Consider the following 23,395-nt stretch of genomic DNA (forward strand, 5'->3'; position numbering starts at 1 on the left):
GAGCTTCCCAGTGATTTTAATTAGTTTGCTTTAGCTTGGATAGGTTTTACCGGATTTTTCTTGCCGGATTGCTTATGTAGGCTTTGTAAGCTATGGCTAATTGGCTGTTGATTTATTGAATAACAATCAACTTCTATTCAAAAAAAAAAATGAAAACAAATTATTTAATCTTATGAAAGGAATCTCTTGTACTAAAAAACATCCAATAAAACACCATTGTTCCATCATCGTTCCTCTTCTATCTATTTTCAGAATTTACCACACAACTACAAAGATCTAATAGGAACTTTAATATAAGGTTACGAAAAGATGATATGGAAGATGAAAAGCAAAAGCCAAGGAACTAATAGAAATTTCTGTAAGCACAATAGTTTATCGAAGGTTCTTTGAACTTGGAAAACTAATGTTGAAGCATTTTTGACCTTGAGCACAACACCTCACAATCTATACAAGGCTTCTCTAGTAAAGATGTTTACAAGAGCTCACATCATCATTTCGACTACACAATAGATTTCAATAATCTCTACTGTCATCTTTAGAGTCAAAATTTCAGTCATGTTTGGAATATATTGGATCATCCGTTCTAGTGACACCTTACAAACAGTATAGACTGTCAGATAGAAAAAATTAGCGGTCAAATAGTTTCCAATTGACTAAATTTTTGCAGGATTCATATATTAAGAGGGATCTATAAGATGAGTAATCTTGAATAGCAAGCTTAATTTTAATTTTTAAAGCCTTATATATAATCTATATTTCTTTTGTTTCCAGAATTCTCTATGATTTTAATTTTTAAAGCCTTATATATAATTCATATACCTTTTTCTCTTCATTTCTTTGCTCCTTTTCCTCTTCATTTCTTTGCTCCTTTTCCTGAGTGGTTTATAGGAAAAATATATGAAAGGTTAATCTCCAAAATGGAGATGCTATGAAAAATGGGGTAGGATTCAGTGCACCGATGTGCACTTGCACAGACATAAATAGATGGTTAGATTATATTAAATATACTCTTTGGTTATTAATAAAATGTCTAATTTCAGTTTATCCCCCTGAGATTTAGGGATAACTTCATGTTAGTCCATGTCCTGTCAATTTAACCAGTTTACCCCTCGAGCTCTTCAATTTTCCTCAACCGTGTCCAATGTCTCATTCTCCGTCCATTTTGGACGTTAAGTCTGACAAAGAAGCCCACTTTGGGGGCTAAAATTGTCATTTCGAGAAGGGGAAAAAAAAAAAAAAAGGCACCATGACAAAAATTGACCAAATCTTCTTCTTCTTCGACCAAATCTTCTTTTTCTTCTTTGATCTCCGGCTACCAAAATCACCGCCTCCCTCAAATCCAACTTTTCTCCTAGCCTCCACAAACCCATACCTGCCCACCATCTTTTCTCCTCTCCACAGACATTGAACAAAATCAGAACCCAAAAGGCTTCTTCTTTTTTTTCTTTCATAGATCAAAATCAACACAAGAAACAGACATACCGGCTGTTCTGTGTCACAGATTGAACAAACAACCTGAAAAAGCATCACAATCACCACAATGAGAACAGAAAACCATAAATTACAAAACAAAGAGCTCAAGTCATGAAATGAGTTCACATACTTGTTCAACATCGTGGCTAACGAGCTCATGCCGATCAAAGGGGTTGCTCAACATGCTCTGAAGAAATCAAATATAACCCAGATAAGAAAAAAAAACCAAAAAACTAAGAATTGAAACAATGTTCAGTAAATATATCAATATCGAGGCTTCATTGTGACAATGGCGACATAGGTAGATCTCATTGCAACACGGAGACCGAATCTAGCATCTCCTTCACAGAAAATGTGGAAGATGTTACTAGGCAACACCCCACTCACTCACAGAAGCTCTCAATTACAACAATGGCCTCCACCCCTCTCTCCCATAGACAAAAGTATAAATAAGCTCCAAAACACAAAAAGCTTCAACCTTTCTAACTTTGGGTGGCGCGTGTCGGCGCGTCAAGCCATGTTTCAGCCTGGAGTTGGCTTGCCGGTGGAGGTTGTCTTGCTGCGTTTGCAGGGGTTACACTATTGAATTCATTCTGACAAGGTGACATGGTCAAGTCTAAGTGCTGATTATGGCCGGCAAGTGCTATGTATGTACACCTTGCAACTGATGATTGAAGCTTCAGCAGTAGTCTCTCCTTGCAATTGATAAGTACTGCCCCCAACTGTGAACTTCATTTTCATGGTTTCAAAATTCCACGGAATGTCTCCCAATGATTTAAGCCAACAAGCTCCCAATACCATCTCACATCCAGTCACTGGCAGTATGTAAAAATCATCCATGAATTCGAATTGCTGTAGCTTAAGTTGTACTCTCACTTCTCTAGTTTGCATTTTTGCTCCACTGGCCAAAATCACATTTAATGGTGAAAATTGATGTATTTGAGCCTTGGAACCTTTGAGTAATTGTGGATGAATAAAATTGTGTGCGGCACCAGAATCAATTAGGATGTGCACTATTCTTTTGTTGAAAACTCCCTTCCACTGCATGGTTGTTGGTTGTGCATTTCCTCCTCCCATGACCTGTAGGCGAATCAATGGTTCTTCAATATCAACAATTGGTGGAGGTATTTCTCATCAGTTTCCTCAGCCAATTCATCCTCATTAGGTATAATCTCCATACTCATCAATTGACCCCTTTTTTTGCAGTTATGCCCAAGTTTATATGGCTCATTGCAGAAGTAACACTGATTTCTAGCTCTTCTAGCCTCAAACTCAGCATCAGAGAGTTTAACCCTGACATTGTTGTTCCTATTTGAGGAGGTTGAGTTACTATGGTTGATCCGAGGAGTGAAAGAAGCCGCACTTGGCCAAACATTAGCCCTCACCTCAGTTGTAACCTTGTTGCTGCTACCTATGGTTGTTTTGTGACTGTAAGAGTTTCTTGAGAAATTTATGTGGCTTTCACTCCTTGTTTCATAGACTCTAGCAAGCTCACAAGCTTCATATAACTAGGTCTCTGAGCTTGCACATCCACTCTTATCTCTTCCTTCAATCCTCCAATGAAACAAGATAATAATACCTCAGGAGGGAAACCAGGTGCCCTTCTTGAAAGTTTTGTGAATTGCTCCTTATAATTCTCCACAGAACCAGTTTGACTATTCTTGCTAAAGTAACCTGGTATTCAGATCTCTTGTAGCCACTGAATTCCCTCATTAGTAAATCAGCTAACCCTTGCCAAGTGTTTGGAAATTCATGTCTAAACATATACCATCTATCTAAGGCTTTATCGGACAAATATGCATTGTGGCAATTGATAGCTTCCTATCTTCATGTATTTGATAAAACTCAAAGTATTGATCAGCTTTGTTGAGCCATTCCACAGGGTTTCCTCCACTAAACACATTGAATTCCAACCTCATCTGTTTCATGGTAGGTAAATTGGGATCAATGAAAGGACATCCAAAATAATTTGGCTGCATCTGTGGACCTGGTTGGAAATAGTTTGTATGACTCTGATGATAGGGTGGAGGTAGTATGTGTGTAAATGTCTGCATTGGAACAACTTGCTGATAATAAGGAGGTGAGGCATGGGTAGTTGTAGTGGTGGCAAGGGTGGATATCACGTTGAAGTTTGGTGTGTTGTTCTTTGGGTTTTTTAAGTGAGGCATAACAGCCGGAAGTGTGGGTGTGAAATTGATCATGGATGTTGAATAAGGTCCAGAATAGGTAATCATAAAAGGATCATGCTCATGTATGTTTTGGCTAACACCTTGGGGATAGCCAAAAGTCATGCCAGCATGTAATGAACTAGGTGGTGCACTGAAGGGCTGTGACCCCATAGTAGGCTGCTGTATAGCCTGAAGGTGAGTTCCTCCCACAGAATTATTTGCTTGAGTTATCACCCCACTCATATTTCCATGTTTAGATCCGTTAATTTGAGAACCCCCCCTTGCTCTTACTAGCATGATTTCCCCCAATCAATGAATCCACAGTAGTAGTCATAGTCTCAGTAACAGTTTTGCACAACATATCACTATTACCAGTGTTAAAAACACAAGCATCAGAGGTGTGAACAAAGTTACCCTCAGATCTGGCCACCGTAGACAAGGAAGACTCGGTAACACTCACCAACCGCTGCTGCAGCATAGGTGACGGTATGGATCCAAATTTGACTGTCCCGTCCGCCTGAGGAATGGCAATGTCGCCGGCAGCTTCCGAAGGGGGTTTGTCTTTGATAATCGTAGTGAGCTGGAGTTTGAACTACTCCATCAATAAGGATTTGAAGTTAGCCAAGGAGGTGGCCATAGAGTCCTGGAGAGAAGCTTGAATCTCATCAAGGCGAGCACTAGTCTCATCCCAATGAAGCTGCAGCTCATACTCCAAATGAGAAAGCTCACCGGAAACAAGAGGAGCGTCCGAGACAAGAGGGGAAAAGGCCGGCTTAGACCCCGCACCCTTAAGCTTGCCCATGATCAAGTGGCTCTAGATACCAATTGTTAGGGTAAGAGCCCTAACTGGAGAGAAAATGCAAAGGAAACGAAGGAAAAATTGAAGAAAATACTGATATTCATCGATGATATTCGAGCTACAAAGTGAGGCTTATATAGCCCTTATCATGTGGCAATGTGTCGCACATGGAGTAAGCATGCTTAATTAAACCCTAACATGCTTAATTAGACTAACGCACTAATTAACAGAATGAACTAATTAACCACGTGCCTAGCACATGCACGAGCCCGACTTCTCCCAATTGACTCAGAAAACCATTTCTAAGCTATTTTCGTAACAATCTGGTGCAACACCAATCAAGTTGGCGTTGTGCCTTTGGGTGATGCTTCCTTCTGTCCTAGGTGAGTTCTTCCTATGCTTGTCTCACATGGAAACTGATGGAGCGAACAGGTCATCTTCCACCAACAGGGGTAGCGTTCTTCAGATTTGGAGTATTCTTTTTGGTAGTCTCTATTGACGGCTCCTTGGGTGTGGTCGGCGATCCTTCCTGCCGCTAGGCATTGTGGCTAGAGTTTTGTTGGGTGATCCATTTGGGTCTTTCTGGGCCTAACATAGCTAAGATTGAATGGCTCTATTTGGTGGGTTTCACCCGGGGTTAATGTAGGCTAGATCTCTTCTTTGGCCTGTGGTTCTTATACCTATTCCTACTCATGCTGTCCTGCTTCTACTTATTACGCCTTAGACATAGTTCGTCTCATCCGGAGCTCTGTGTCATTTCACCAATCAAAAAAAGGGCTAGCAGCGCAAAACCTAAATCTAGTCATGTCTCAAAGACGCAGCAATCAACACCTTCCTTTGATGGTCAAGGTCTATCCTTTCCGTACTGTTGCCTTAGAGAGCAGCTGACGTTTCTTGGGTGATGTCTTATATCGTCGCCCCAAAAAGAGTCGCATCACGTGTTATCTTTAGTATTAATATATTGGAATCTTCCTATAAAAATAAAAGATGCAGTTAATCAGTATGTAAAGGGATTTACAAACCTACTTGAAGCTCTAAATTCAGCAAATCCAAAAACAAGGGAAAAATCTTTTCCAAAATTCAAATGATAAAATCAAAAACTAAATAATGCACATAATTCCTGATCAAATTCTATTGCTGCAACTTTCGACATGAGAAATAAATGGAAAAGGAGAAGCATTTCACTGCCAACACATTTTATCAAATGAAAAAAAAAATGTAAATAGATATTTCTATTGCCCGGCCTTTAAATATGTTAAATGTAGGAAGGACTAGGTTTAAAATCCAGTGAACTTGCAATAACAGACAAGAAAGTTCCCCAACCACAGAAAGCATCCCGCTCACAAACAGAAGTCTCCAAGACTATTCAATTCATCAAAGCCTCCAAGATTACCCCTTAAATTAGCCCCAGTTGACATATCTGGCAAGAATTCTAAATCAATAGGAAAGTCATCCTACTACAGAAAAATCTCAAACACAGCAATCCCAACTATAACTTTATAAACTTGTTACATTTTCCTGAAGTCAACATAAACATCTTCCCTATAATATGTCTACTGTCATACCTTCCTCAACAAATCACCAATCTCTACAGAAACATTTCATTAGTATCATTATTGTCTTGGGAGGATGAACCACGTCCTCTAATAAGGACACTACCCAGAGAAATATAAAACTGTGATCAGGATAAATTAAAAAATTCAAATAAATGATTACTCTGTGCATTTTGCAAACAGATATGTGACCAACTGCTACCCAAATGAAAATGACTACTTATGCGGGTGATAACATGATTCAAGTGTTAAATAAGACATCATTAACAAATTGTCTTCAAGTCGTCCAAAGAATTCGGCAATTCTCAGATTTATAAGCAACTTTAGAACTTTTTAATCGCAATTTCGAACTACACATTTATTTTTTAGCAAAATCAATTTGAAAGATAAGTTGCAAGACATATGAGTTAGACTTTCATTATCATTTATCACGGTCATATTATGTACTTGTGACATCATAAAATATCTATAAACTTATTCCTAACTGTGCTTAAAGAAGTATCTAATATACATAAATGTATTTATAATTCTCAGTCTTCCGCCCTGAAAAGCTTTAATATACATAGACTTCCATTAGAACAATATTTATTCTACATTTAAAAAAGATACAACATAAAGAAAAAACATCACATGCAAAATAAATACCATACATAAAATGTACCAAGAGAATTCACAATATAAACAATCTCTTTGCCTTTCTCTTTTCAACCCATGTTTGAATGTTGAAAAGTAGGCATGAGCTACTAGCTCAACAAGTAACCAAATTGCATGATAATTTTATCTTCTTTTTTCTATTATCCAGGCAAACAAGCACGTTTATTCACCAAACCAATCATGTCAGTTCTGTTGTGAATTTGGCTCATTGATATGCCTAAGTTGATTAGAGGGTGAATGAAGATTAGTGCGCACAGGAATTCTTCTAGTATCCTAATGGGTTTTGGAATAGGAAGAGTTATTCCTATTGATTTAGACCTGGAAAGTAAGTTCTATTTTAGTTAGGAATAGGAAAGCTAGCTCTCTTTCCTTGTTCAAATAGTTTTAGGAATCCTAACGTGACATGTTTGTAACCAGCACCTGTAATCTATAAATAGAGATGCAGGGAGGTCACATAATGTGTCCTCAGATCAGAGAAGAGATCAATGAGAGATCTCAGAGAGTTCTCAGTTACATATAAACACGGGCAGGGGAAGCCAAGGGTGATAGAGAGATCTAGCAAAGTTGGGGATTAGCATAGGGATATCAATAAGTACTTGTAATCAAGTTGTTATTCTCCATAGTGCTAGTGATTCTCATGAGAGATCACGAAGTGGATGTAGGCTAAAGTTTTGGCTGAACCACTCTAAAACTGCTGCAGTTCATCTATTTTCTGATTTTGCTTAAGTAGTAAAACACAAAGATCCTAAGGGGGCTTACACAATAAGTTCAAATATTCAATGGCCTTAACACATGTCATCATACCTGTATAAATTTTTTTCATCCAAGATGATTTTTATAGCCACAAAAAGCTACTGAAAAGCAATGAACATGTCAATTTCAAGGTCATACTAGAAAAGAAAAATGGTCATGCATAGCTCAATACAAACATCCATACAAATCATTTTTAAAAAAATTGCCCGAAGTCATTTCTCTAGATTGATTTTAAATTATAATAATAAACATACTTTATAATCTAAAGAAAATCATATTTGAAATATACAATCAAACTATTCAATGAATTTGCAATAATAGCTGTCAACACATGAAAGTGCAGCATTAAATCAGTGTTGAATCTTGTGTGCTGTGTGCAGCAAACTTCATAGCTTGGATTGATTTAGAGGATTATTCTCCTATATTGTACAGAACAAATTGCAAAGGGTAAGGAAAAACCATCTATATATCCAAGGAGATTATGAGCTCTCCAAGAACAAAATGTTTGCTATGCTTAATATATTTTGACATGAGGGGATACGGGCTATATATCTGGCTGGGCCATCCTGGACTTGCAACCCAGAGACCTTGCACCTACAGTCTAACCAAATACTAGGATTAATTGTGGATCCAACACAACAATAAAAAAAGCATCAAGTTATTTCGTCTTATATGTTTGGATTGAAGATATTGTGTATCAAACTTGGACAAAAAAATAAGTAAGTTGGACAAAAAGAAAGTAAGTGACTTAGACAAATCTTTCTCCCAACCAAAAAAGGAAAAAACAAAATAGAGGGTTCCCGCGGAAAGAACAAATGATGTGGTGGACTCCATGTAATCTGAAATTTCCATCGGATAAATTTGATTGAAACCAACATCAAAGGATGGTTATAACAAATATTGGACAGAAGAAAGATTGGTGATCCCTTTAGATTTTGTTGCAGTTTCGATGTGTTGACTCTGTACCTTAAGTTTCTAACAGTGTAGATATAAATTAGACATGAAAAAAACTGAATATGTGAAAACCTGAAAGACAATACCAAAAAATCTAAAAAATTACAGATATTGTGGCTCTGATCCCATGAAAGATTTGTAAAAGTGTTGAAGAATTTGGGGTTCAGGATTCAGTTAAACATAAAATAATGCATGAATGAAATGTAATTCTCATTCAATTTGCTTCTGCTACCATACTGAACCATAACTAAAGACCATCTCAGCTATAGCCTATAACTGGCAACAAACTACCGTAACTTCAATTCTAAATGTAACACATCTTAACTATATCACTAGCAGCTGTCAATCTCCTAAATAAGCTTTTACTTCATAGGAGGAAGCGTCCTCATACATTTCATCTATTAGTTTCTGGGGAAACATTCTCCATACAAAACTCACCAAAATGTAAATGTCTGATTAATGCCTGCATTATTTCAAAATGAATGTACTATAGTTTCCTTGACACGTCATTTTGAGATTTAATATATTTTTGATAAAGCTAAAGTTGAATTGGAGCTACTAAACAGAATGTACTCAATTTGAATATTCAATGAAGATACATATACAATAGACACGTGAAACTTTATTCCTCCAAAATCTCAAGTCATTTCCAGAAGATTTAATATAGTTTTGATGAAACTAAATTTGGTTTGTAGCGGCCGTCAAGAAATACAAAAACTCATAAGGAATCATCAAAATGAAAAGTTCATCAGGTCAAAATGTCAAATTTAACATATAAAAGACTACCAATATTTACAATTCCAGCAATATAAAATTTTAAAAAATAAAATAAAATACCTCTGATCCACATGGATGTTTTCTCTTCCATTTTGATTAATTTGACAGCTTTAAGTATTTTGTAGGGCTAAGGTATAAAGTGATTGTAGGGATAGGAGGGTTACTGTAACCTAGTATTTTTACTTTTTTTGTTTAGTCTGATATTGTAACCTAGTATAAATAATTACTCAAGAGTCTTTGCATGTATATTTTATCATATTCATAAATTGCAGAATATGTTTCTCTTGAGATACCTTCCCTAGAACCGAATTATCCAAATTCCAACTTTAATCCTAGAGCTATCTACCTCCTTTTTCTTGTTTGTTATCGCTGGAATCCTGTTTTCTACTGTGGTTTGCTCTGCACCACATTGCTGCAGAACTTTGTATAAATTTCCATTTACCAAAAGAGTTTGTAGAATCATAGAGACATGCTGAAAAGTCAAAGAGGAGATCTAAACACAAGAACCTGCCTTTCCATTCAACACCACACAAACAGACATGGAGTCATATTTTGCTCACCACGAACTCTTGGCTCCAGATACCTTCCCACTCCAATCTGCCTTCCAACTCAAATTTTAACTCCGGGCACACTTGCAAAGTCGTGATCTACAACACAAACAAGCTAATAAAAGACAGCTCATTGAGCATGAGTTTTTGTTTTTTTTGGTTACACTCATTGAGGACAATTGGATGAGCAATACTTTACAAAACTGCTTCAATTTTGGAGGCTTACCAATCTGATTTTTTTTTTTTTTCTATTCAAACTTTAGCAAAAAAAATTGAGTAAATATCAGATATGCAGTTACCTTTCCATTGGACCCAAGGAAAACTGGAAAATATCCAGATGAATGAACTGTGATTAGTGTTGGGGAGATGTGCTTTGTTGGGAATTGTTTGGTTTATGTGGATGGTGAGGAATAGAAGGGTCTTTGATCATGTTAAGGGAAATGAAGTGGAGCACTTATGGTAGAGAGTTCATTTTTATTATGGGCATCTACTATTACAGAAGTAGGGACTATTCAGATTCCTCAATTCTTTAAATTGGACAACAATTAACAAAGTTCCAAATAGATTGTGGCCCTTAATCCTCAATGATCATTCCTAGATACTTCCCTACTTTTGCAAACCAACTAACATACATGCAATGATGCATCCTATATGAACAACAAACCAGAAATCAATCAGAAGTAGTGAATACTTATATATGACATTTTGTAATTGGTCAAAGAATTATGACTTTGTTCCACAAGACAGAGCAACCATTGCTACAACAAGTTGTATATATTCTCATCATACAAGAAAGGTAAGTAAGCACATATAGGAAAACATATAAAGCGGTGCAAATGGTCCTTGCACAAAAGTATAATGTTGGGTTTCAGCTCATGACTTTTTCCTAAAGCAAATACTGTAGTATTGCTGCCTTAGAATACATCAAGTGTTTTGCCAGTAGGTATTGTATTTCTACTGATGGATAGAGAGATGCTAATAAGGAAGCAATAAATCATTCATAATCCTAATTGATTAAGGAATAATGATTGTGCCTATATAAGGAGGTGTTGAGCTCTATGATTCAGTGGGCTTGCAGACAACATGAGCAGCAAATGGCTGCCAAGGTTTACAATGATGGCTAGCACAAGGGAAATTCACCCCTATAAGGATGAGAAAATACCACTCTAGGAGTTGGAGTGAGAGAATAAAATAGAACGTATAGATGGAGAGCAAAGTGTATTCTATTCTCGGTGAAAGAGAGTGAGTTAACGCAAAGAATAGAGTTTTTTTTTTTTTTTCTGAGAGTCCTTGTTTTCTTATTCTTTCTGGTTGTTTATCAACTGTTAGAGGCTAGGTAAAATTGTTGTACCCATAATAAAGATAGTAGAAGACTGCTTTTCTGACCAGTAGACATAAACGAGGATTAACAGAACATGAGATGATGCATTGATTTAACAAAGGATATGGCATTTGATTTCATAGTGGGCATACCCCAATTGCAACTAAACTGGAGGATAGCAAAACCCATATTTAACTTTACAGTATCATATATATGATCAAAAATGTTTATATTGACTACATAAATAAATGCTTCAGTTCTTTGTTCATGACAACAACAATTAAATAGTTAAAACATATTGTAACAGAAAATGTTGTGCACCTTTTTAAGCTCGTGGAAATCTGATGCTCAAGGTTGCTGACCAGCCGTGGCCGTGTGGATACAGAGACCATGAACTGCAGAGATTTTTCATTTCATTGAAATCTACTGCTCCCAAAAAGAAAAACCCCGCTCTCTTACAACTTTCCTACTTTCAGGTTGCCGACGGAAATGTTTTTCCTGAGGAGATTTCTTGGGGATTACTAGTTTAGTATTCGTAGCTGGCTGAGTACAATCCACTTGATCAACTTCTCCATCTGTTGTTTGGAATTTAGAAGTCTGCTTACCAGACAACCATGCCTGAAGCATCTCTTCTGTCCTTGGTTCTGGCAAATAGTGTCTATCTTTCATCTCCATATAATATTTGTGGGCTTCCTCCAACTTGGCATTTAGAAAGAGCCCATGTATGAGCACAATATATGAGCTACGATCAGGACCGACTCCATTCTCGCTCATCTGACTCCAAATCTTGAAGACATTATCAAGCTGGCGCCATCGACAGAATTTCCTAATCAACATTATGTATGTATCAGTATTTGGAGGGCAACCGGTGTTTTTCATCTTTTCCAAGAGCTCAAACACTTGGTCCCCGGTTGATAAAATACGGAAGAAGGCATGGTAAGTCCGAATTGTTGGAACAAGGCCATGGTGCAACATGTCATGGAGAATGTGTGTAGCTTGATCAATTTCCCTGGCCTTGCAGAGAGTCTTGATGAGGGAGTTATAAGTGACAATGTTGGGCGCAAGACCCTTTTCTTGCATGGTTTTCATGAGATTGGAAGCTTCTTTGAAGAGACCGGCTTTTCCAAGAGCGAAAATGAGGGCATTGTAAACCTTAGTGTCAGGCTCAACATTCATTTTGTTCATGCGGCGGAAGATGTTGAGCACCTTGGTGAGATTGGAGGATTTGGAATGGCAAGAAATGAGACATGAATAGGAAATGGCATCGTGGGGGACGCCCCGGTTGGTCATTTCAGTCCAAATTCGGTCGGCGTGGCGGGGACTAACGATGATATTAGACCAGCCGTTGAGAATAATGTTGAAGCTCTTGGTGTTAAATGGGAAGACATGTGAGTTGCAGAAAAGCAAGTGCTCAGCTTCAGGGACATTTTTGTAGCGGCAGAGGGCGGAGAGAAGGCCTTGGAAGTCATCCATGCCGGCCTCAAACGCAAACCGCTTATAGGCGTAGAAAGTGTGAATGGCCCTCCCAACATCATGAGCACAAGAGTATTTTCGAATCATGAGTAACAGAGTTTGAGGAGTGACAAGGGAGGAACCCGAACCCGAACCCGAACACGAACCGCTCCGCATTTCATCGATCAGGGCCCAGGCAGTGTCGAATTTCCTCATCTTCCCCAGAATGGAGATCATCGAGTGGTATTCACGCACGGAATGGGGACGCTGCTTTCCTGCCCAGAGGAAGAAGGTGAAGGCCGATTCCCAATCGTTGCGAAAACGCGAAAGAATCTCCACCACCAGCTCCGTTGAGGCTGAGGCTGCTACGCCGCACTGCTCCAGCTTCTTCTTCAGCTCCACACACCCGCTGCTGCAGGATGAGCGCAGATCCACAATCATTTTTATGGCATCAGCATCATCCCTTGACTTCCCAGAGTATGCTCCCGTTGCAAAGGAATGCGTTTGAGCCGCTCCGACTCTGACCCTCATGCCAATCATCACGCCATAGGGTTTTTCAACCATAATCGTGCACAACCACTTCAATCTGCTAATGTTTCTCATTTATTTTTCGCATATCAAAACCCTAGATTCTAAATCCCTCTTACACACCTGCGGCGCAGCAGCAAAGGACATGGATCCGATACTATTAAAATTATCCTTTTTCTATCTCTAGGTATTTATAATTTCACGTGTTTGGATGAGAGAAAAAATGATAGAATTTAATTTAAAGTGAGCATTTTATAATTCTTAAAAATCAATTTCCTCATTTGATATCATTAGATTAGTAATTTTAAATATCTCTGTGGGAAAAAACGAAGAAATTCGTTCTTTAAATTCCTCACTTCAATTTCCACCAAAATATGTGTTATTTAAGAATTCAATTTGCAGTATTTAATTTTTATTTTCAAAACAAGACTCTTTTCTATTTTATCTTTTTATTTGTTTAAAACTTTCTTAATTTATTACACATTTTAAATCCTAAATATATGCAACCAAACAATAGAAATTGCATCTCTAAAAAAAAAACAATACAAATTGTAATTAATGGAATTTTAGATTGATGGAGTTAAAGATTCCATCATTTATAAATTCCTACGGATTTTATAATTTTCTCATCCAAATGCACCTAAGAGTGTTTGGATACAGTAATTTCAATTAAAAGTGGTGCTAGAGACACCAAATTTTTTTACAAAATTTTAATCCCAAATGATGTGACCTTTGTCACATCATTAGTTTGTGTTGATGTAATTATCAACTAATAAATTAAGCAACCCAACTGCTTCCAATGCTCCGTATCCTCTGCCCAATTCTATCAAACCCTAGCCGCCATGGCTGGGGATCTAAGCAACGCCGGTCGGCGCTATCACCAAGCAGAATCTCCTTCTCCGCCTCTTGCTGCCTCATCGCGGCAACCCAACGACAATGTCGTTCGATGATCTCTCAATTGGACTTCCTCTCCACAGTTTGTAGGGGGAGAGGGGATTCTGCAGTAGCCGAACTCTTGCGCTGGAGTCCTGTGACTGGGAAGGATTTCAATCAAGATCTGGATCGGATCCGACCAAGCAGGGCAAGACTTAAGGCTGGCATGAAGCCGACAACATTGGTGAGGATGCCGGCAACCCAGATGCAAATGGTCTAATCATGGCAGGGAAGAGGTTTCAGTTCCCAATGGACGACGACGACGGGCCTTATGTCAGTTATAGCGGTGGAGGCGGCGAGAAGCTGGGTGCTTCCAGGTGCGACGGCTATGGCGTCTGGCGACAAAGAAGGGGTCGATGCTGGTTGTTTGGGATACATACCTTCCGTGCTCCAATTTACACCCCGAGCGGCATTCCGGTTTGTGGGTGTTGTGACGAGGGTGGCAGAGGCTTGGATCTGGGTGACCGAAGTCGAGCTGGGCCTATGCTTGATCAAAACTGGTCTGATGGGTCAGAATGGATCGACGAGGGGTATGACAAGGCTCGCGGCGGCGAACGGAGGTGAACTGGAGAGGCGAAGGCGCTTCTGGACGTTGAACGTCGATCGCCGGAACCAAGCTTCAGGGACTGTGAGTGTGAATGGTGCAACAATCAGCCAACCCAATCTGGGTTGGGTGTCAAGATCAGTTTTGTGGCCCAAGTCTTGCTTTAGGCCTAATTCTGTTTGGGTGTCCAAACAAAGTTGGGTTCCATTCTTGGGCTCTGGATCTATGTGGTTTCGAATTTGGGACCCAGGAGGATGGAGCCAGCTAAACCTCGTTGTCCTTGCTTGGATAATCAGGAGAAATTTTAATTTTTTGTCGAACTCTGCCTATCTACTATGTCCTAGTTTTGTCATAATTATAGGTTTTGCTTATAATAAGTGAGCACTAGTTGTCTAATGGGTGGTGCTAGCATACCACGTCCTAAACTTGCCCAAGAGTTGGCAAGGGAATGTATGTATCCATATCATTCTGGCTTGAGATAAATGGAATTGATTACCTTGAGATCAAAAAAAAAAAACTAATAAATTATGCAAATTTCCCTTTCAAAAAAAAAAAATTAAGCAAATTTCTTTTTAAGAAAAATTGTTATTTCATATTCTCGTTTAGGAAAAAAGTCTTTAATTATTTTTATTAAAATGATTGAAAAATCATGTCAAATTAATTCCTAAAACGTCAAGCAAAACTCAACATTTCTTTTATGAGTTACCATAAAAATTGATCGGTTTATGCATGTTTATGTTTGATAGGTTTAGCCCTTTAGGGTTTGATGAAAAAATATACATTTTCATTAGTGAGCAACTTAGACTAAGAATATAATCTTAAAAGAGTGTAAAAAAAAAAAATTCTAAGCATCCAGAGAACAACTGTGATTTTTTTTTTTTCCATCATTGCAAGTATAATATTGTTGATGAACTTCTAAGTGAGAAAAAGAACAGTGGCGATGTGGTACAATTAAGAAATGGCTAGAAGTGGATGAGTATTGACTTTAATTGGAATTTATGTTAATTGTCTTTCTTAAAGAAATGAATATTTTGAAGACAGATTGAAAATATAAAATCAAAAGCGATGATGTGTCATCTGCCACGTCATTTGGGATCCAAAATTTGGTATACAATTTTGGGATTTCAAGCATTTTCCTTCAAGTAATTGAGAATTATAATTGGAAAATGCTTTGGATCCCAAAATTCCATATAAAAAAACCATCCCAAATGACATGGCATTGACCACACCAGCCCTAATTAGGGCTGTCAATTCCGACACGACCCGATAACACGACTCGAAACCCGCACGAAATAAAGCGGGTTGAACCCGCACGATTAAAAAACGGGTCAGCTGTGGGTTAACCCGCCATGACCCATTTAATAAATGGGTCGGCCACAGGTCAACCCGCCAACACGAAGTGAACCCGTATAACCCGATTATGTTATACTTCTTCTTGAAATTTAGGACGTTAGGAGTATTTGATCATAGGATTAGACAATTTGAAATATTTTGCTTTATAATTATTGGCTTTAATTATTTATATTATTCGTCATTTGGAGTTTTTAGTGAATTTAATCAATTTATGCATTTTTTTAGTTAAATGGGTCGCATTGTTAACCCTTAAATGGGTCATTTTGTCTAACACGACATGACCTATTTGTTAAATGGGTTAAGCTGGTTGGAAAAGGGTAACCCGTTTAATAAATAGGTTGGGTTTGGGTTTAGATTTTTGACACGATTATTAAATGGGTTGGGTTTGGGTTTGTATCTTGCGACACGACAAATACCTTGACCCGACACGAACCCAACCCGACACGACCCATTAACAGCCCTAGCCCTAATGAACCTCAAAATATTCAAGCTGTCATTTTTTTTATATATATTTAGAATATATATTTAAAGGGTTAAATATTGTTTAGTCCCTGTACTTTGCCTCTCTCATCGTTTCAGTTCCTGACATTCTAATTTAATCTAAAAACTCCCTGATCTCACAATTTCCCTCTAATAGGTCCCTTCCGCGTCAAATTAGGAGTTGGCCTTGAGTGAAATGTCCAATATACCCCTCTGTTATTTCTTTTTAATTTTTTTTCTTTTTTCTTTTTAATTTTTTTTTCTTTTTCCTTTTTTCTTTTTTCTTTTTTCTTTTTTCTTTTTCCTTTTTAATGACCATCATATCCTGCTGCATCAGTAGCGCCACGTGATATGTTTTAAAAACATTTAATGCCATTGATTTCGAAATTCTAAATTATATGGTTTCTCACCCCCATTTAATTACAATTTATTTAAGGAAAAATTAAATTAGATGGTTTCTAACTTTATTCTTGTTTTAAATGAGGATGCCATCTATAGAAATTTATTGCGTTTATAATTAGTGAATAATATAAGGAAGATATGATTATTATTATTTTTCTTCTAATACATAGATGTCTATTTTGGTCTTTTAAATTTATCTATAAAATCATATTTAAAATATAAATAATAGGGATGTGTATTAAGTAGTTTGGGGTGTGTATTTAAAATTTCTCGTGATTAAATCATTGAAATGACTAAATTTTTTATTTTAAAGATAATAATTTGTTTGCAAATTATATGAGTGAGGTTATTTGAGGAAGTTTAGTGAGGTTTAGTGAGTAAATTTAGTATTTGAAAATTTGATAAGAGGTGTAAAAAGTATAGAGGTCAAGTGAGTTCCAATAGAAAAACTCTATTTGAGGAAGTTTAGTGAGGTTTAGTGAATAAATTTAGTATTTGAAAATTTGATAAGAGGTGTAAAAAGCATAGAGGTCAAGTGAATAAATTTGGAGATTCCAATAGAAAAACTCTAACATATTCGGTTAACATTTATTAGATTGTGATTACTATTCTATTGCTTATAAAATTCAGGGGGGGAAAAACCCACAAACCAGCATCGTGCGGGCGAGCTGCCTAGTTATAATTTATAAGTGCCTAGTTATAATAATAAGTGAGCGATTTTTAGGGGGTTTCAACCCACAGCCAAAATTTCTATGTATTTAGACTTTTTTTTTTTTTTTCAAACCCTTAGCCACCCACCCATACCTATGCCAGTGAGAATCGAACCCATAATCTTTACGATGTTAGAATTATAACCTACCAACAGGTCATAGCTCAGTTGCAATAAAATATATTTAAGTACAGGTGTATCAAAATTACTATATCTTTTTATACATAATATCTTGGGAACTTGTCTCTTGAATATGTATGAAGATATGTGAAGAATGATGCAATTAGTGACTTGATTGTTCGTTAGATTCTTGAAATGTGCGTGGCGTGACGACTGAATGTCTTGGTATTGTATGCTTAAGATCCTAATTCCTTTTACTTTATGCCGTAATTGTGTGACTATGATCTGGCTCTGAGCCTTCCCTTATGGATAATGAATGACAAAAAATGCATGTGATCAAATGAAGGGTTGGCAAACCTACAACTTGGATATAAACAATATCACCCATGGAACACAATAATTCATCCATTCCTATAATACAGCTCCTTAACTAGGCAAGGTCATTTTATTATTCATCCAGTTTGAAGATAGTTTCAGAACAACTAGCCACTAGGTGAGGTAGCAAATAGCAGAAAAGAAAAAAGAAAAGAAAATGGTCCTCCTTACAGCTATATCTACGAATGAAAATGACCTAAAAACATCTTAAGTTTCTTCAAGCCTTCTTCTGTTTGGTTGGCGGGGGAAAGAAAGCACGAAAGACCCAAGCAGCCAGTACTGCTCCTATGAAGGGGCAAATCCAATAAACATAGAACTGCTCCCATGTGTTGTGTCGGTTGTCTACATATGCCCAACCAAATGCCTGCAAAAGAAGGCAGATAATACATTGTGTAAATAAGGCCACAACGGGGAAGAAAGCACAGAGTATTTCACAGGTTGAAGAATTAGGCAGACAATTATTATTTATATGAAAAACAAATACAAGCATGAAAAGCCAGAACATATCCAGAAATATAAGAAACATACATCAGCAAAAGGGAATGTTAAATGAAATTCAATTCCAGCATAAAGCTCAAGTTTTTTTTAGCCCTAATTGTAGAGCCATTTTCTCCTCATTCATAATTCCACCATAAAATGAATCCTACAGAGGGATCAGATTCTATAACTATTCAATCATAGATAACACCCCAAGATCTTTTCAAAAATGAAAAAATAAAAAAGGGAGATAACACCCCAATAAGGAATCTCTTCTTTAGACATTTTAACGGATTTCTTGTAGGACCTACTTTTCGATCAAATCTAGACATCTCGACGATTTAATTTTTAGGTTTCCATGAGAGTATCATGGCTGCAAATGCTGAATTGGAAATTGTTAAGACATGAGGATATCGTGATTTACCATTATAAACATTTTGGTTGTACAAATTTGATTTTGTTCATTAATTTAATCTAGTTTAGTACCTTAACAACTTCTAAAAGGGATCAACATGTGCAGAAGTGATATAGGCATGGAGACCTAAAATCAGAAAGGTCTATTAAATAAAGAATATATATGACACCACCCCTTCCCATAACTAAAAAAAATGCACAAAATAATTACGAAAACAATTTTTGGTGACAATATCTGGGGATGATTCAATTAGCTTATGTGCAAATATTGCACAGGATGCAGTTCAGAATATTTAAAATAAATATGAAAAAAGAGAAAACATTAATTATGGAAAAATTAGTATGGCCTGAAACCTTTGACCTTACCCATCACAATACATCATCTCCATGCAAGGTCCAAGAGATTGAGCAAGCTCAACCTATCAGTGATTGAGCAATCTCCTCCTATTACATGATGCAGATAACATTGCTGAACAGTTTCTCATGTTCATCAAGCTCTGAGGTTGCGGATGTTGCAAGTCAAAGCCACAGAAAGTCTTAAATCCCTTTTATACTGTGGAAACAAGGTCCAAACAACTCTGGCATGCATTGGCTATGCAAAAAATAGTGGCCGTCGTCATGCAATAGGTCATATGGTACACGGTTATCTTCTACGCAACCGACAGTGATCTATAGGACCCAATTGATGACCCATTTGATGTTGTATAGACACGATGGTGCAAATCTTCACTTTACTGGCCAGTGTTGGTCATCAGTGGAGAATGATGCAGAATGGCCTTACGTGAGATTGATTGATATTAAGGATTGTAACGTATGTCTTCTAGGTTATCCAGCTCGGGTGAGCTCATTTATCTAAGGGTTTTCTGTGCTAGGTTAGTATTGGTGGTTTATTGTAGAATTATTATCTTTAACTTTTTGAAATAGACAATTTTTATCATTTTCACTTGATCTTTGCCATCCCTCTAATTTATCTCCTAATACAAACGCTCCTATTTCTCCTCCCCAAACCTAAGTTGTCCCCTTCTCTTCTAAACCCATCTAAGTTCTCACAGTCCCAATTGGTGCTAAATATAAGCTCAAAAGAAAATGTCCAGTCTTCCCACTAGAGAATAACCAAAGCAATACGCAATTTTATAGAATGCATCAAAAACGAGGGAAGGTCTAGCTTTGTGCCCAAATCTGAAGCAATCAAGTTTGTAGGCACAAGTATTCTTCAAAAGAAGAAGCCTACATCTATGAAACGACGAAGACACACATATACATAGATGTGCTTTTTCGGGGAAGACCATTACTAACTGAAGCAGCATAATGTATAGAACATTTTATCCGATGGAAACAAAAACAAGACTTTTCAACAGAAAATGAATCCACAATATGAAATCCAAATTAGGATGAGGAAGAAACAACTTCGGACTTGGAATAATTCAGAAGATATGCCAAATTGGAAGTTCTGGCGTTTCACAAACAGAAGAGTAACTTTCTAACTGAAGCAAGAAAATTCATTTCATTACCAATACTTTGACTGACAAAAAAAATAAAATAATAATAAGTTTAAGGATGGGGCAAGTAATGCATTACAGTAGCCTCTGAATTATTTTCTCCGCTACTACATTTTGCACTTTTTGAAATGAAAAAGTCACATAAAACCACTAAAAGCAGAGATACTTTGAGGAAGTGAAATGATATCTCACTGGAAGCAAAGAAGGGTCTATATCATCTCTTTTATTTTCCTACCATCATCTTTAATATTGGGTTAGCATAATTGGGTTCAAAACCCTGTTTTACAGACAAGAAAATATCATTTTCACCTTGTCCACATCTCCCATAAATGATATATTGAAAACTATCTTACAAGCAGACTAACAAGCAAAATAGCAATGTCAAAGAGAAAAGAAAGATATTCCCAGATGTAATACAAAAGTAGCCAAAAACATTTAGTATTATGACAAGTACTACCAATAGATATAGGTCATTTGATGCACTCAAAGAAAATCCATCTACATATCCAAGTGTACTCATTCCTAAGTTCTGGGAGAAGTAAATTCCTCAGTGATGCATCACCATGTAGAAACCAAAAGTTTGTTGGAAGCAGAGCTATGTAGCAGAATGACAATAGAACAATTTGGAAAAAAGTGTAGACATGTTTAAAGGATTGTGGTTTTGTATTAAAGTCGATTAGTATTTATCTTAGTGCAAGGACTTGATATGGTATAGGGTTGATGTTGCAGGCCAAGTTCAAACTATATTAAATAACTCCACTCAATTACTAAGCCCCATATAATAAAGAGTTAGTCCTTGAATACATATTAATGCAATTCACAAATGCATTTTTAGGCTATTGTCTTTTGAATGTAGTAGGAGTCATCAGTTATATCTTTCAGAAGTCCAAATGAGTGAATTAGTTTGAGGCATTTCACCAGTACATGTGTTGATGGCTCTATAAAAAGGGCTACTTGGTGAGCTTTCAAGCAGAAGTTGATAGTGAAAGGTGTGACTAGGGGTGAAGCCAAAAAATTTCTAATTTTGATCTAAGAGTACTTCCTAAAACCTTACCGGTGCAAAGCTGGTGGTTTATATCTGTTTCTAAACTGAATTCCATTTGTTCTACACACCATTGTGACTCTGAAAGAAAAAGACAAAAAAAAGAAGAAAAGAAAAAGGAAATGGTTTGCTTACATTAGCAGGATTCATGGAAGGCCCAGTATAGACAGAACCAGCAACAACCAATGCGACAGTAACCACAGCAAGAAGCAATGTCTTCACGAATGAGCTGCGAGGACCCCTGAGGATGATGACAAGGACAATGAAGGAGATAAGGAAAGTCAAGACCCCCTCGGCAATAGCTCCGGTATGCAAGTCAACTTTTAAGGAGGGGCCTCCAATCATGTGCTTGTACTGAGGGGGGATGACTTCCTTAATGGCCAGAGCGCCACCCACAGCACCCAAAGTCTGTCCGATAATAACATAAACAGATAAACATAAACATGTCGCAGATCTCTAATAGTTGATCGATAAGGAAAAAAAAAAAGAAAGGGCACCTGGGCAGGAAAGCGGAGGGCCATGGAGAAGAGGGTGTCGGCACCAACGCCGGCGGCATAGAAAGAGGCAGTGCCAGTGGGGTTGAAGCTGGCCCCACCCAAAGCGTCTCCGATGATGGTGAAGACGAAGACGAGGACGAAGACGAGGCAAGTGGTGATGCCGAAAGAAGCCCAGAGCTCGGGGCCTTGAAGCCCAATTGCATTTGCGATCAGACTCGTCATCAGTCCAAGCGTCGATGCGCAGAAAACCCACATAAACGTCAACACCACATCTCCCAAAGCAGCTTTCATGGCACCCATCTCTCTCTCAACCTCCGCCTCCGTCTCTCTGTAATTATATCACTTCTCCACAAAATTGAAGATTCAAAATTAGAATTCGAATCAAACACCCCACTCCGTTTTGCTCGGTAATAAATAATTGTAATTTGTTAATAGTGGGCCATAAGTCCGTTTAACATTGTTTTTCAGCGAGTTCCACTAGAAGCACAGGTCGGGTTTTCAATTTCAATGTAACTACTAACTACTTCGGATGAGTCCATTCAGCTAACCAAGTTATGAACAGCTACGACTGTTCATGCCGGCTGTTTGTTGATGACAGATGTTTCATTTACGAAAATTTCTAAATTAGAAAAAAAATAAAAAATACTTAGTTTTATATGATTTGGTGTAGTTGCATAAGTCTCATTTTCCTAAGTAAAAAGTTTTTGACTCATGCAAAATTAATTCTCAATTGCTGACGTAATAAAAAAAATGATAGATAATGAATTAAGATCTTATCTATAGATATTGAGCAGTTATCTCGAGAGAAAGTGTAGATTGTGTTTTTATCTTCTTCTTTTTTCTTTTTTTTCTTTTTCTGAATAAATATTTTTATTGTTAAAGGAAAAACACATTATATGCCTTAGTCAAAATAACTGATGAAGAGAGAATCAAGAAATTACAAATCACATTTCAATCAGCATTTAGTATCATTATTGTAATTGATATTTCCGTTGTAATTCTATCCCTATATAAAGAGACTATGAAATGAAATGAGTAGACAAATTCCAATTCTCATATTACTTTTACATTTATCTCTTTTTAATTTTAATTTTTATATTTTGTGATTTACCATATTACCCAAGTATTGTATATTAAAAGTAACATATGATCTAAGGACTCTTAAGTCTTTTCACACTCACTTGATCGACAAAGCGAGTTTTGTTAAACATAGTAGCCACTTTGCACATGTCAATTGAGTGTTTTTTTTCCTTAGTTAAAAAAACAATTAAAAAATCGAGATTAAGAGCCGTAACAGCTGAGATCGGGATCTTGTTGACCCAAATGATAGGAGAGGAGAGACCGAAAGACATGATAAAGTTGGCAATGAAGTTTGCTTCTCAGTAAATATGAGAAAAGGCAATTCTGTCAAACTTTGAAGCAAGACTCTTGATATCTCTAATCAAGGTCGAGCCTCCAGGGGACCTCGCATGTTACGTCCCGAACCTAAATTTATTGGTTTACTAATCATTTAGACAGTAACCGACAATTACTTGCACTTTTTGCAATGTTTAGATACTTTTAGTGGCCC

The 23,395-nt window shown here is 37.1% G+C and overlaps 2 protein-coding genes across 5 annotated transcripts; both read right to left on the reverse strand.

Annotated features, from left to right (window-relative positions):
* Positions 1-1,176: 1,176 nt before the first annotated feature.
* On the reverse strand, positions 1,177-13,152 carry LOC112192673 (pentatricopeptide repeat-containing protein At5g15010, mitochondrial). Of its 4 annotated transcripts, XM_024332516.2 has the most exons (4): positions 11,322-13,152; positions 9,692-9,778; positions 1,604-5,412; positions 1,177-1,515 (listed from the first exon to the last, which is right to left on the reverse strand). In XM_024332516.2, the coding sequence occupies exon 1, from the start codon at positions 13,053-13,055 to the stop codon at positions 11,424-11,426; it is 1,632 nt and encodes a 543-aa protein (XP_024188284.1). In that variant the 5' UTR covers positions 13,056-13,152; the 3' UTR covers positions 1,177-1,515; positions 1,604-5,412; positions 9,692-9,778; positions 11,322-11,423. The 4 variants fall into 4 exon arrangements, with proteins under 4 accessions (XP_024188284.1, XP_024188286.1, XP_024188282.1 ...); XM_024332518.2 differs by lacking the exon at positions 9,692-9,778; XM_024332514.2 differs by lacking the exons at positions 1,177-1,515; positions 1,604-5,412 and adding an exon at positions 7,671-8,001.
* A 4,740-nt stretch (positions 13,153-17,892) lies between these two features.
* Positions 17,893-22,314, reverse strand: LOC112193560 (aquaporin SIP1-2). Its single transcript, XM_024333750.2, has 3 exons — positions 21,826-22,314; positions 21,464-21,736; positions 17,893-18,260 (listed from the first exon to the last, which is right to left on the reverse strand). The coding sequence occupies exons 1-3, from the start codon at positions 22,123-22,125 to the stop codon at positions 18,114-18,116; spliced, it is 720 nt and encodes a 239-aa protein (XP_024189518.1). The 5' UTR covers positions 22,126-22,314; the 3' UTR covers positions 17,893-18,113.
* Positions 22,315-23,395: the final 1,081 nt, after the last annotated feature.

The sequence above is a fragment of the Rosa chinensis genome, chromosome 3, assembly GCF_002994745.2.
Source record: "Rosa chinensis cultivar Old Blush chromosome 3, RchiOBHm-V2, whole genome shotgun sequence".
In the NCBI taxonomy this organism is placed as follows: Eukaryota; Viridiplantae; Streptophyta; class Magnoliopsida; order Rosales; family Rosaceae; genus Rosa; species Rosa chinensis.